General features: G+C 43.4%; 1 protein-coding gene across 1 annotated transcript in view; it reads left to right on the plus strand.

Moving 5' to 3' along the window:
* Window positions 1–3981: 3981 nt before the first annotated feature.
* LOC311488234 (uncharacterized protein) overlaps window positions 3982–14521 on the plus strand; it is a gene marked incomplete at both ends in the record, with an annotated part of 134342 nt that continues 123802 nt past the window's right edge. Inside the window, 4 exons of the mRNA XM_084544815.1 lie at window positions 3982–4048; window positions 12300–12644; window positions 12935–13273; window positions 14168–14272. Coding sequence (XP_084400941.1) covers window positions 3982–4048; window positions 12300–12644; window positions 12935–13273; window positions 14168–14272 — 856 coding nt within the window. The remainder of the gene's footprint in view (window positions 4049–12299; window positions 12645–12934; window positions 13274–14167; window positions 14273–14521) is intronic.

Genomic DNA, 14521 nt, shown 5'->3' on the forward strand with positions numbered 1-14521 from the left:
GGCATGTGTAAATATTGTCTGTCCAGCTTGTACAGATTGGGATAAACTGCCGCCCTTTGCTGCCAGTATTTCATGGGTCTTCTCCTCTGGAGAGGTAGGACTCAGATAAAGACCACTGAACCTCCACTGTTTTCTGGACTCTCTGAGTTTCACCTGCAAGAAACCAGAACAGAAGAAGGTGAGATCCATTGTCTGTGTTTTTGTCTCAAAGAAGGTTTTTCTACAGACTAATGCAACCAAGCCACTCAGCAGTCCAGACGTTCCCACAGGTTGTCAGGGTCAGCCTCTTGTGTTGAGGGACCAGGGACTTCCTCTGTTGTGGACTGTAAAACAAATGGAAATCCATCCAGTTGTTTGATAGAGCATATATACAAGCAATGATCAAATAATGAGAAAGCTATTAGCTGTGATGTTGAGGGTGGGACATGTTCTGATCTCCTCAGTCCTGCACATTCTGCTGTGACTCTGGTAACTGCCTCCTGTGCATTGGTCTGGTTGACAAATGTTATTGTTTTGAAACATGGCTCAAGAACAGTCGCCGTTGACAGGACCTGAATGTTTTCAACACTGCACCTTGTCAGTGATAAGTGCAGCAGATTTAGTCTCAGCAGCTGTGAGCATGGATGGAGTAGGGATGTGGACTTGATAGGAATGATGGGTATGAGCTTGGATGCTGACACCTTCTTCTCTACTGAAAGCTCAGTAGTAGCCAGAGACAGCGGCCCCAGAACCTCAAGGCATTCAGCCACAGCCTCGTAGTCCACACAGCTTAGTGGCACCACATCTGTTGTTAGTGATGCAAGTGCTGCTCCCACTGGCTCACGCTGCTCATGTAGACGTTGGAACATGAGGAAAGTGGAATTCCACCTGGTTTCAACCTCTTCAATCAGCTTATGAGCTGCTTTTTCAAGTTGTTCCTGAACCTCTGTCAGTTTCTCCTTGGCCCTTGTGCTGGTTTTGAAGAAACAAACAACTTTTCTGGCTCACATCCAGATCTCTGCTAGTTCTGCTGTTGCCTCCACATTTAAACTGTGCCCAGAACAAGGTATGTTGTGTAGTCTAAGAAGCCTAGCACTAGCCTCCATATTTGCCTCATTGTCAGTGAGCAGACAGTGGATCTTGTTTTTAAGGCTCCATTCGTCAGTTCAGAGTTCTTTGGCATTCTTTAGGTTTTCAGCTGTGTGGGACTGAGGGACTTTAGTGACACCTAACAGAACACATGACACTTTCACTTCCTCATTTCTATAATGACAGGTGACCCCGAGGAAGGCGTCCATATTTCCAGATGTCCACATGTCTGCTGTCCAGCTGACTGCCACAGTCTTCTCCAGCTCTGCTCCAGCTTTCTCCTTGGCTTCTTTCTACTTTGTCTCCACCATGGCTCTCAATGCTTGTCTTGTGGGCAGGACATATGTTGGCTCAAGCTTGTTAACAAAGGCTTTAAAGCCTTTATCCTCAAGCACAGAAAATGGCTGGCAGTCCTGCACCATCATGTCTACCAAGGCCTCATCCAGTTCAGCTTGTCGCCCTTTAAAGCAGAAAATGGAAATAGTTATTGACACAGAACTTTTTCAGATGTATTATTGTTGTTTTGTATCTTTTCCATTTTAATCTTGCTCTGTCTTTTTAATACATATCCATGCTAGTTGCCATAGGCTAACCATGTCCAGTTCCTCCAGGAGCAGCAGGAGCAGCAGGAGCAGCTGGATTGGGTGTAGTCTCAGGGTGTCTTGAGTGCAGGTGCCTCAGCATTGAAGAGGTGTTGTTATTAAAGGCCAGCTCTGGAGCACAGATCAGACACTTGACCTTTGTTGGGCTAATAATGTCAGATCTGGTTCTTTTAGGGGCCTCTCCTCCATTCTCCCTATGTCTCCTTTCCTCACTGTCAAACACTCAGACTATCACACAAACACACGCATCCAAACATCTTGTGGTGATACTTCTGCTTTGAAAGCTCCACACTGTGTCGAGCTTTCTGCTTGGAGCATAACATCTCTAATCTAAGCTGCTATATGTTTACTTTTATTCAGTTTGTTAACTGTTTATTTTTGTAAGTTTTGTAGATATTCCTTTGTTTTCTCCGTTCTATGTATTAGTGGTGACACCTGGGCTCTGTGAAATAAACACTTTCTCTTGGACTGGACCAACGTTTTGAGTCTGTCTCCTACTAACTCCTACCGCTCTGGCCAGGCTTCCCTACACATCCTTAACATTTGATCACTCTGTCTACTTTTATACCATCATCAGTTAGTAACATCACATACTGACCAGACTTAGCAGCAGACTGGAGTCCCAGCATCCCATGCAGGCCAGTACACAACTGTGTGTTGCACAAGGCCAGCTCCTGTTAATCTTCTCATTATGGATCAATCAGCACCTTCCAGTCTGTCTGAAGTCTGCCTCCTTCATCTGGCACAATGAATACCTCCCAGACACAAGCTGACCATTGGACTGCTCTGCAGCTGAAGAGTTCACTTCAGTTGGTAGGGGAGGACAACTTTTGTCCTGGACGTCTCTGGTTCTTCTGATGGACCCATCATACAGGGAGGATCTTTCACATGTCCCTGTGACTGGACCCCATTACATCATGTGACATGTTACAGTGAACACACACAAAGAAGAGTTATCTGAGGACAGCATGGAGGACTATGTCTATGAGGAAGAGGAGAGGAAGAGGAGATGAGAGGAGGAGGAGAGGAAGAGGAAGAGGGATAGGAGAGGGGAGGAGAGGAACAGGAAGAGGAGAGGAAGAGGAGAGGAGAGGAAGAGGAGAGGAAGAGGAGAGGAAGAGGAGAGGAGAGGAAGAGGAGAGGAAGAGGAGAGGAAGAGGAGAGGAAGAGGGAGAGGAGAGGAGAGGAAGAGGAAGAGGAGTTTTCCAACGTTCACTAAAAAGAGAGACCATCAACGACACCTGGGGACTTGAAGCTCAGGATCTAAAGAGCAGAAAACTAAACTAATGTGATGCAAAGAATAAGGAGACAGGTTGATGAGTGAGGAGGCAGAGACAGTAGATAAAGCTAAGAAGTTGTTATTGAACAAATAAACCTGAAGAGAGAAGTGGAGAAAAGATAAGACAAGGTCAGTATGACTACAATGATTAGATTCATATTAATGTAAAAGGCTGACTACAATCAAACTAAAAGTCTAATAACTCCAACCAGTAGCTACCATCAGTGGGCTGGGGCCTCAGTGGGAGGCAGACTACCAGTTACCTTCTCCTTCCCAGTGGCCTGGGCTACAACACTAAAATAATCCCATTAAAAGTCACCCAGTGTCTACTTGCATGCAACAGGAGTGAGGTCCTCACCACGGTGCCGAGCCTCCCACCTGACCACACCCAGGCTGCACTGACAATCAACAAAGGAACAACAACTCCCTGAAACACTAAGAAACTAAAAGGTTAAACAACTAAAAGCCACAACCCAAATGATCATTAAACAATACACTTTAAATAAACTTAATAAACCTGGACCAATCAGACCAAAACAAACGGAAAGCCTGGTCCAAAAAGAAAAGATAACAAATGAAACAGCAGAGGAAGAAACAAGGAGAGAGAGAACAGCCAATGTTTGATTTCTGCTAGAGACGTCATGTGACAGAAACTTGGAACATGTTTCCTCCTTCATCCAGTGTTGGAGTTTAATCATTAATATACTAATGTCAAATATACACTCAGAGCGTCTCTTTACTTTCTGTTTGTAGTGACTCAGTTCTTTATGGTTTGATTATCGCCCATCCCTCCATTGTTCCACCTCCATCGCTCCAACTTCCTGGTTTATAGAGCGCTAGCGGCTGAAAGACAGACGAGTCGTCACCGCCAGAGACTTTGAGCTTTATTTCAGCTTTATTTCAGGTTTATTTCAGGTTTATTTCAGGTTTATTTCAGCTTAATTTCAGCTTTACTTCAACCTTCCACTGAATGTGATCTAGTCAGGTTGATAGACTGAAGTCAGGGAAACAGAGGAGGAAGAAGAAGACAAGATGGCTGCTGGAACATCAGCGTCTCTCTGCATGACTTTACTGAGCGTCGTCCTGTCTGTCTCTGCTGGTGAGTTGAAACCAAAGCGTCTTTAGCTCTGACATGTTCAGGAGACAACGTAGAGTCTGACTGGATCTAGAATCAGGGCTCTCAAGTTTTCAACTTGTCTTCCAGGACAAAAACCAAAAAGTAGAAAAAGACATTTGTCCATAAGTGTCCCCTTGAACAGCACTGGTCTTTGTCTCCTGTGTTAGTTCCAAGGGATGAAGTGAAACAATTACCTGATGTCTCCACCTCCATTTGTGGAAGGCGTGGTTACGGTGCTACTATTTCACCTGGCAACAGAAATACTATTTTGTGATTGGCTGATAGGTCACTGGTTCAAACAGAGCAGTCTGCTTTCTCCTCATCCAGTGATCCTGAGTAACCGTTCTGCACTGGAACCTCTTCATAACTGTCTTCAGGATATCAAAGAATGGAGGAACTTCCTTCATTTTAATGAAGGGAAAACTGAGTATATTCTTTTCAGCCCCGACTCACCACAAAATTCACTCTGTTTTGATCCCGTAACACCTCAATTCGCTCCCTCTGTGAGAAACCTGGGTGTTATATTTGACAATGGACTAAAATACGACAAACAGATAAATGCAGTGGTAAAGGCGAGTTTTTTCCATCTAAGACTCCTTGCAAAGGTCAAACCATTCTTGTCCCGACCTGACCTTGAAAAGGCTATTCACGCCTTCATCAGCTCGCGGATTGACTACTGCAATGCTCTTTATGCTGGACTTAACCATTCTCTCCTCTAAAAGCTCCAACTTGTACAGAATGCAGCAGCACGCCTTCTCTCAGGCACCTCCAAACACTCACACATCACACCAGTCCTCTGTTCCCTTCACTGGCTCCCGGTGCGGTACAGGGTGGACTTTTAAGTCCTTTTATTTGTGTTTAAGGCCATTCATGGCTTGGCCCCGGTCTACCTTAGTGAACTTGTAACCCTGTACAACCCAGTTAGGAATCTGCGCTCCGCAGATCACACCACCTTGGTCATCCCTCGGTCCAAGTACAAGGCTTTGGGGGGGCGGTCTTTTGCTGTCTTAGGCCCTAAACTGTGGAACGCTCATATTCAATCTGCCACCGAGCTCACAACTTTTAGGTCAGAGTTAAAAACACATTTATTCAGGCTGGCATTTCACACATAGCCACTAACTGGGACTGTTGCTCCTTTATGTTACAGTCATGTTCTAATTTTGTTTTAGTAGTATTGCTTTTATTCTTGTTTTTACACTTGAATGCACTTTGCACACCTTTTTGCGGTGCAGCTGTGTCTTAATTATGTTTTAGTAATATTGCTTTTATTCTTGTTTTTACCCTGGAAGCACCTTGTGCACCATTGGGTGCTGGAAGGTGCTATACAAATAAATATTGATTGATTGATTGATTGATTGATTGATTATTAATCTGTGTTAATAATGTGAGGTGAGTTTTATCAGGTCTCAGTGTGATAAATGTCCTGTGTGGTGTGTGAACGTTCTACAGCAGCTCCAACATTAGTAGTCATCATTTTACTACATCAGCCTCCTCTCTGTTATTTCATCTACATTAGAGGAGTTCCAGTCTGGAACCAGGTCAGAGGTTAACTATCAAACACAAACACAGTGAGCTACGGTGTCCTGGAGTGGACAGAAAGACAAACATCTGTAGAATGAGGCCATGTTTCCTAAGCTGAGTGCTAGAAATGCTAGAAAGAAGACAAGAGAACAGAGCATTGACTTTGGACCCAGCCCCCCTGGACCTTATGGACAAGCAGACCATGAACATGAAGGATGTTTCTCAGTAACATCTTGCTCCAATCAGTAGATGTTCTCTCTGTGTTTGCTGCATGTTAGCTTCCTAGTGTTCCAGACTTGTAAATCTGTGAAAGCAAGAAGCCATCTCTGAATACTTGACATGAATAACACGGTTGGAGTTCTAGTTTGGACGTTGAGACAGTTTGTGGTTTAGATTGGTGCTGTTAAAGAAGAGATGTGTCTCTGTGTTAGTATCAGGACCAGAGGAGGCCTTTTACTGATGGAGTGTAGTGCAGAGATCAGTCCTGAGAGATGGTGCACCATGAGTTCATTCATCAGTTAGAGCTAAAAATCATCTTCTGCTTGACTGAACTCAGGGGCGGATCTAGAAAAATATTCATGGGGTGGCGAGGGGGAGTGGGGGGGGGGGCAGGAATTTTTGAGGGGTGGCAACATATGGCAGACGTATATATACTGAATTTAATCACAGTCACAGTTTGATGAGAAATAGTATGTACCAGGGTTCCTGCGGAGTCTTAAAAAGTCTTAAAAAGTCTTAAATTTGATAATGCCAATTTAAGGCCTTAAAAAGTCTTAAGTACGAGCATAATTTGCATCGTAGGTCTTAAATTACATTTCGTCAAGTCTTAAATCCTGACGTCCTTTTACCGCTTCATTCGCATTTCGTTCAATGCGTCGGTGTCATTCACTGTTAGTTCCGTGTGTTCTGTGTAGTTCTTTATTAAATATAACTATTGGCAGTACGCCGAAATTAAACTACAAATGAGACCTGGAAGTGGAATCCGGTGTTCAGCCCGGTTTGTGATGTGTTGCTGCACCAGGTATGGTCCGGTCGTACTGCGCAGGCGAAGCGGGGAGATTTTATCGCCACGTAGCGTTTGTTAGTGATATGTATTTATGCCTTTTGGATTCCAGACTTCTTCTGTCACATGAACCTCGTTGTCAACTTGGGAAATGGACAAAATGTAAGTTTAATGATTGCTGGCTTTGTAAGGTGGAGTTGGAGAGAAGCTTAGCCACGTTTGCTAGTAGTATGCTTCAACATGAAGTAGCAGGCAGGAGACGAAGTGGAGGGATTTACGCACAATACATTTATTAAACAGAACCATATAAAGCAGGTCTCATGGCATATTACAAAATATAATAACGATAATAAAACGTTCATGGCTTGTAGCCTTCACCAGCGTCCACATTACGGAGACGGAGGATGTAAAAAAAATAAAGAGACGGATTCAAGAGTGACACCTGCTGAACTAAGCGATGAAAACAAAGGAGGCGCCACCGTGTGGCGTAAACTGGTACTGCTCCATGTAAAACTGGCTGTTACAGCTTGAACAAAATTATTTCGTTGCTTGGCTGAAACGTGCTGAACAATCCTTATGAGGCGAACTGCAGACTCTACCGATTCTGCTGCCTCATCATCATAAAGTGACGTGACGTGTGGGGAACCCCCCCGGCTGTTTCAATGCTCGAAAATAGCACACCTGGGGCATGATAAGGATCTGTGATATATAATCTGTTTAAAGTGCGCAGTAAATTCTGACGAACTGAAATCACCCCTGGCTCTATTAATTTGTCCTCAGTTTTCCTGCCAATATGGCAGTGTCAGCAAAAAAAAAAAAAGTCACGTGATGCCCGGAGCTCTATATCCAATCCAATCCACTTTATTTATATAGCACAATTTTAACAAACACAAGGTTTCCAAAGTGCTTTACAAGATAAAACACAATAAATAGATAACACGGTCTGCAGCGATGTGTTTCAAAGTCGTTTAATTCCATTGAAATACATTACAAATCTATGCATGGCACATCGGATGGAGGAAGTTGGGACATGTCTCAATGCATGTTAAATCACGTCTAGAGGATAGTTGATAGTTGAATGACAATACATTTTATTATTTTGAAAGTAATTCTGGGTCTCTGATTTTCCTTATTTTTTGTACTTGGAGTAGGTCTTAAATTTAACCTATAATGGTCTTAAAAAGGTCTTAAAAAGTCTTAAATTTCACTTGCTCAAACCTGCAGGAACCCTGTGTACACACTAAGAGCACACGAGAGAACACAGGCTGTAATATACAAACTCATACAGACAAACTTAATCTCATGCAATCAATGTCTTGCATTTGAGATTTCATGTGAAACAGTTCATATTAGGAATAAATGACCATACAACGTGATCTCACATAATAGGAGATAGAAGTATGGTAACACTACTGTAGGTGGGGCATTATCACAGGAACGGCATTAAGGTAAGACACAGGTGATAAGTGGCAGATGTGTGAGAGGGGAAGCAAACAGTTTTTGACTGTGTCAGAGTGGCAGCGTTGCAGGCAGCATTTGTACAAGAAGAAACCATCCAAAGAAAAACTTACCCATGAAGATCATTGGACTGAGCTGTTGAGAGTGCTAAGGTGAGCATAAATACACTGTGGAAATAAATGGGTCACGGCACTCAAACAAGGTACTGGACATCACTTTTATTGTTTACTCAGAACACACATTCTCCCATTTGTCCCTCAGGAGCTTGAACAATTTTTGGACAGATGAAAAGATGTCACATAAAAATTCATTTTGCTCCAAGTCTGAAAAAGTACAAAAACATTTTGTGAGTAGGTTCTGGACAGTTTTATACTGTATATAAAAAATAAGAGACATTAAAAAACAACAATAATAACAACTCTGCTTCATGTTCAGCAGGATTTACACCAGTGTCACATTTTACTTTATTTCTCTAACTTTAGGTTTCATTAAAGGTGGTATCAGATTGTCTCAGCTGCCAAAACAAAGATATCAATACAGAAATTTAAAGTGCAGATTCTGTTGAGGTCATCATTTTAACAGCTTTGTAAAGGCTCACCAGTGAGTATAACATGAAGTTGTCATGCCTATAACAGCTGAATGCACATCTAGATCTAATGCTTTTGTGCGTTTTGATTCAATGCTGAGTACAGCCAAACTCGATAGTCTCTTTTCTGTCATAGTAGACCGCAAACAAGTCTTTATGAGGCTCAGAGATGAAAAACTTCGTTCACAGGGTGCACTGCTGACAGGTAAAACAACTGCTATTTCACACAACCTGAACAACTCATAAAAAACATCCTGGTATGGGTCCAAAAACTGAGCAAACTCCATTAGAGTGGTAGGACTCTCCTTTTCCCCCTTTTTTCTGTCTAGTACTCTCCTCATCTGATGTAACTCATGTTTGAGATCCTCAGTATTTGAATCATAAGCTTCAGCCAATAACAGAACAGCCTCCTCTCTCAAAAAAGTTGGACTTGATGGATTTAGTGCCTGTACACCCTGCATAATGTTACAATTTGTGTTAGAAAATCTTCTTCCTATTTCTCCAATCATGTTATCCAGAACGGGATAGTACACAGATACACAAAAAGTGTGTTTGCTATCTGGAACTACATGCTGTCCCAAGGTGGAGTGGATGACAGTGTCCTTAAGCACCTTTGTTGTCTGTCTTGGCCTCTTTGGTTTTCGCTGAGTTGTATCAATGTCACTTCGTTGACATAAATCAAGTGTTTCACTCCACATTTCCTCAAAAGAGACTTGACTACGGTACTGGACCAGTGTCTCTTTAAGTGCTTCAATGAGTTCAACAGCCTTAGCATAGTCCACTGTTTTAGACTGGAGCATGTCTGATACAAATTTGGAGTCACTCAGGACCTTTCTGAACAGAACAAGACATCCAGCAAAATTCAGACCAGTTTGAGCCAATATCCCTCTTGCTTCAACAGCTCTTTATGGATGGTTCTCAGATGCTATTTCTTCAAGCACCTGTACTATTGCAGGCAACCTGTCCATAACATTGCGACATGCTATGTGCCTACAGGCCCAACGTGTATCACTTAGCTGTTGGAGTTCCCTTGGTGCACCATCAAACATCTCCCTCTGCACTTCAAGCCATTTGTTATGTACATAAGACCCAGACATGAATACATACAGTCGTTCCAATAATGAGAAGAAGCTTCCTGCATCTGCCACACTTTTTACAGCGTCTACTATAACTAAGTTCAAGCAGTGTGCACTACAGTGAACATAGAAGGCATGTTTGGCTACTTCTTTTATTTTTGCTTGAACACCTGCATGTGCCCTGTGCATCACTGCCGCATCATCGTAGCCCTGGCCTACAAGGTTTTTCTTGTACTCCAGCCCATGCTCCTCAAGGAAGCATATAATCTTGTCACTTAAGGCAGCAGCATCCAGGTGTTCTGCCACTTCAAACTCCAGAAATCTATCAGCTCTCATGAACCACATCGTTGTAAAAATATCTCAGAACAAATGACATTTGCTCTTTTTTTCTGAAGATCTTTAGTTTCATCAACAATAACCTCCTGAATGATTTCCTCTTTGACCATTGCAGCCAAGCATTCAAATATTTCATTCTGTATTGTTTTACTGGTGTACTTTGCATTTTTAGCTTGTTGTTGTTTTAATGATGGGTTTATGGTTACCCAGCAAGTCTAACATAGACAGAAAAACACCCTTTTTTTCTGAGTGGAGAGACTCCCTGTGACCCCGCTGTGCTAGGTTTTCTGTGGCTGTTACAACTAAAATTTCAGCTAATGTTTTAATGTAGTATTGATTTTCTGCCACCTGCTTCTTTTTTTTGCTCATCCATTAGTCCAAACATTGAGGTATTTCTATCCATAATTTTCTTGTTCTCTGTCCAAGCAAACATTGCATTTACATGGCCTTCAGACCTGGCATGAGAACAAAAACCACTGTGTTTCATTGTAGCCTTTTTCCAGTTACGATAACCCTCGAATGAGGTGAAAACAGTCCTTGGAGCATCGGGGAGGGAAAAATGCCTACAAGCAAAACAGTAAGCTGCATCTTTCGACTGCGAGTATTCTATCCAGGGATGAGATTTGTACCAGTCACTGCAGAAGCTTCTCCTGGCTCCTCCCTGGAGGGTCTTAGGGAAACTCTCTCGCATTGGCTGCACTGGCACCTCACACCTGGACTTGGATACATCTAGAAGATGGAGGGGAGGAAAGACTCAAGCTGCATTACATTTGAGTTAATTATACAATGTACCAACTAGTAAAAACACAATCAATTTGGAACTGTCATTGATAAGTTATAACCATCAGACTGTGTTAACAACACACACTAACATTTTAGCTTGGGAGAGTATTTTTAGGTTCATTTGTTTAATTTTGGAATTTAACCTGAGCAATAGATCTAATATTAAATATTAAAATATTAAAACTCTGTCCCCATCTCATCACACTTTCACACTTACAAGTTACCCCAATTATTCATATTTAAGCAAAAATTTATATTTATTTAAAGAAGTCTAAGCAACGTCTCTTAAATGCACCGTATAGCAAAATTCTTTGTTCTTATTCATATGTAACCTGGTATACTACGCAGCAACAACTTCCATACCATGTGGACCAGCTCGACTGGAGATCGTTGGTGATGGCTCAGGCACTCTCCTTTCCCTTTCACTGTCCGAGCCCTGCACGTAATCTTGTCTCTCGCTTTCTCCCACCTCCTCCTGTCCCTGCTCGCCTTGGCCTTGTATTCTTTGTCTGTCACGTTTCTGATGCTCTTCTCTCTCTCCTTCCACCTTGTCCTTGTCGTCTCCCTCTCCTTCCACTTCATCTCCTCCGTCTACCTTTCTCTTTGGTGAGAAAAGACTATGTATGTTACCTTTCCTCTTCATTTCTGTAAGATTCAAAGTAACTTTACAATGTTTTCCTTGACAGACAGACATTGAATCCATATTAGCTTTTGTAGCCTTCTTTACACAGAACTAACGTCAGACCTAGCTAACATTACATGTATAGTTAGCTAAATAACGTTCTTCAACCTGATTTTTATCATCTCAAAATCAGCATTGCAACTATACTAGCACTGTGCTTTCATTATTATTTCATTTCTTGATAGATAGTTAATCGGTTTTTACCTCTATCCTCCCGTGTCATCTTTTCTCGCGACTACTCGCTCCCTCGCTTCGCGCCACTCAGTTTTCCGAACAACACAGTCTCTTGCCGCTCTGGCGTTATCCCGTGCTGCATTTGCAGCAGTTGGACATTGGAGATTCGTGCTTGTAAATGTCAAATTGGCCATAACTTTTCTTTGAATTCGTTGCAGCCAACTGGGGTGGCAGCAGGGGTGGCAAGGCTTTCTTTTAGGGTGGCATTTGCCACCCTATGCCACCCCTGTAGATCCGCCCTTGACTGAACTCTAAACTGTTCCAGGACTGGAGTAGAGGACAGACCTGATCAACACAATCTTACAAATGTCATTACTCATTACTTTGAGCAAGAGAGGAAGTTTTTCAGCCAAATCTATGAAAACTGTCAAAACACATTCAATGATCTGTTCTTTGACTTCAGTCTGTGAATGAAATGTAGTTTTTCATTGACTGACTGATAGTTCAACTGGTTTCTCTGGTCCCTGCAGATAATGTGACCTACAGTCAGTCATGTGTCAAGTCAAACCCACAGCATGCAGCTGATTTGTCTTTCTCTTTGTGTGTCCTCTCAGTTTCCCAGCATGCCCTGGCAGGTGTGGTGCAGGTGAATGAGGGGGCGGAGTCTGTCCTGCTACCCTGCCACGACTTGGATTCTTTACCTGAGGACCCCACAGTGATTTGGACCAGGAACGATCTCAGTCCCAAATCTGTCCACAAACGAGGAGCAACAGATGAAGTTGAAGGTCAGAACCAGGTTTACAGGGGGAGGACATCGATGACGCCTGATGCTCTAGACACTGGAGACTTCAGCCTCACTCTGACAAAACCCCACCTCTCTGACAGCGGCAACTACACCTGCTCCATCAGTGATGGAAGACAAGAACTGAGAGTGACAGACGTACATCTACAGGTCAAAGGTCAGAAACAAACCTCAACATGTGGTTTCACAGGAAAACAAAGACTCAAGGTCAAACAGTTTCTGGTCTTTCCTGTAGAAAATCAAAGTGGTGATCAGGATCTGATGATGAGTTCTGGTTCAGTCTGGTCACATATCACAACGTTGCCCCTGAGCTGAAGAACAATCTGCAGATATTTAACTAAATCCAGCAGGAACTCTGGACCGTGTATTAAACATGTTAGGCTGCTTCAGTTCCTCCATGTGACAGTTATTATTAAACCAGCTGATTCATGTTTCTGTCTCTCTCAGTTTCCCAGCATACCCTGACTGTGGAGGTGGTGGAGGGGGCGGAGTCAGTCCTGTTGCCCTGTCAAGACTCTTCTGTCCCTAGGCGTCCCACGGTGGAGTGGATCCGCTACGACCTCAGTCCTTCAACCGTCCACCAGCATCAGAGGACAGGTGATGAACTGGAAAACCAAAACCAGCTTTACAGCGACCGAACATCCATGAAGACTGACGCTCTGAGAACTGGAGACCTCAGCCTGAATCTGAGGAAACCCCGCCTCTCTGACAGCGCAACCTACATCTGCTCCATCAGAGCGTTTGGAAACGAACGGAGACTGGCAGCCGTAGAGCTGCAGGTCAAAGGTCAGCAATAAACACTACCACTGTAAACAGCAGTAAACTGTATGATCACACACAGTGGACATTTGTAGGGTTACCATCACTAAGGCTTTTAGCCTGAGTCAGACTCCTTCAGTCTCACGCTGTCCACACACATCTCATGTATAATAAGAGACTGAGTCCTTTATTATTTTATTCTACTGTCAGTGGAGGTCAGTACTGTAGATACAGGTCAGAGGTCAGAGGTCAGAGCTGTAGATACAGGTCAGAGGTCAGTACTGTAGATACAGGTCAGAGGTCAGAGGTCAGAGCTGTAGATACACGTCAGAGGTCAGAGGTCAGTACTGTAGATACAGGTCAGAGGTCAGAGGTCAGTACTGTAGATACAGGTCAAAGGTCAGAGGTCAGAGCTGTAGATACAGGTCAGAGGTCAGAGGTCAGTACTGTAGATACAGGTCAGAGGTCAGTACTGTAGGTACAGGTCAGAGGTCAGAGGTCAGAGCTGTAGATACAGGTCAGAGGTCAGAGCTGTAGATACAGGTCAGAGGTCACAGGTCAGTACTGTAGATACAGGTCAAAGGTCAGAGGTCAGTACTGTAGATACAGGTCAGAGGTCAGTACTGTAGATACAGGTCAGAGGTCAGAGGTCAGAGCTGTAGATACAGGTCAGAGGTCAGAGCTGTAGATACAGGTCAGAGGTCACAGGTCAGTACTGTAGATACAGGTCAGAGGTCAGTACTGTAGATACAGGTCAGAGGTCAGAGGTCAGTACTGTAGATACACGTCAGAGGTCAGTACTGTAGATACAGGTCAGAGGTCAGTACTGTAGATACAGGTCAGAGGTCAGAGGTCAGTACTGTAGATACAGGTCAGAGGTCAGAGGTCAGAGGTCAAGTTGTTCTTTATGTTTCTCCACAGAACCATTTCCAACCTGGGCCATAGTTCTTCTGGTTCTCCTGGTTCTCCTGGTTGTTCTTGGTGTTGGGGGTCTTTTGTTTCGTTTCCGACACTACTTCATGTCAGGTGAGTCTCTACTACTACACTACCCATAATGCTGATGGTAACATGTGTCCTGTGGAGGAGACTTGTTCCAGCTGCTGAAAGAGTTCAGAGTTCAAACAGCTGCTACAGAGAGCTGAAGAGAAACTTCCAGGTTTAGTTCCAGAAGTCAGAAACTCTTCATCAAACATGTCTGCAGCACTTTACAGGACGCTTTGACTAGTTACCAAGGAACGAGTCAGGAAGACATCAGGGACAAACGGAGACACAATC

The sequence above is a fragment of the Chelon labrosus genome (assembly GCF_963514085.1).
Source record: "Chelon labrosus genome assembly, chromosome: 1".
Taxonomy (NCBI): Eukaryota; Metazoa; Chordata; class Actinopteri; order Mugiliformes; family Mugilidae; genus Chelon; species Chelon labrosus.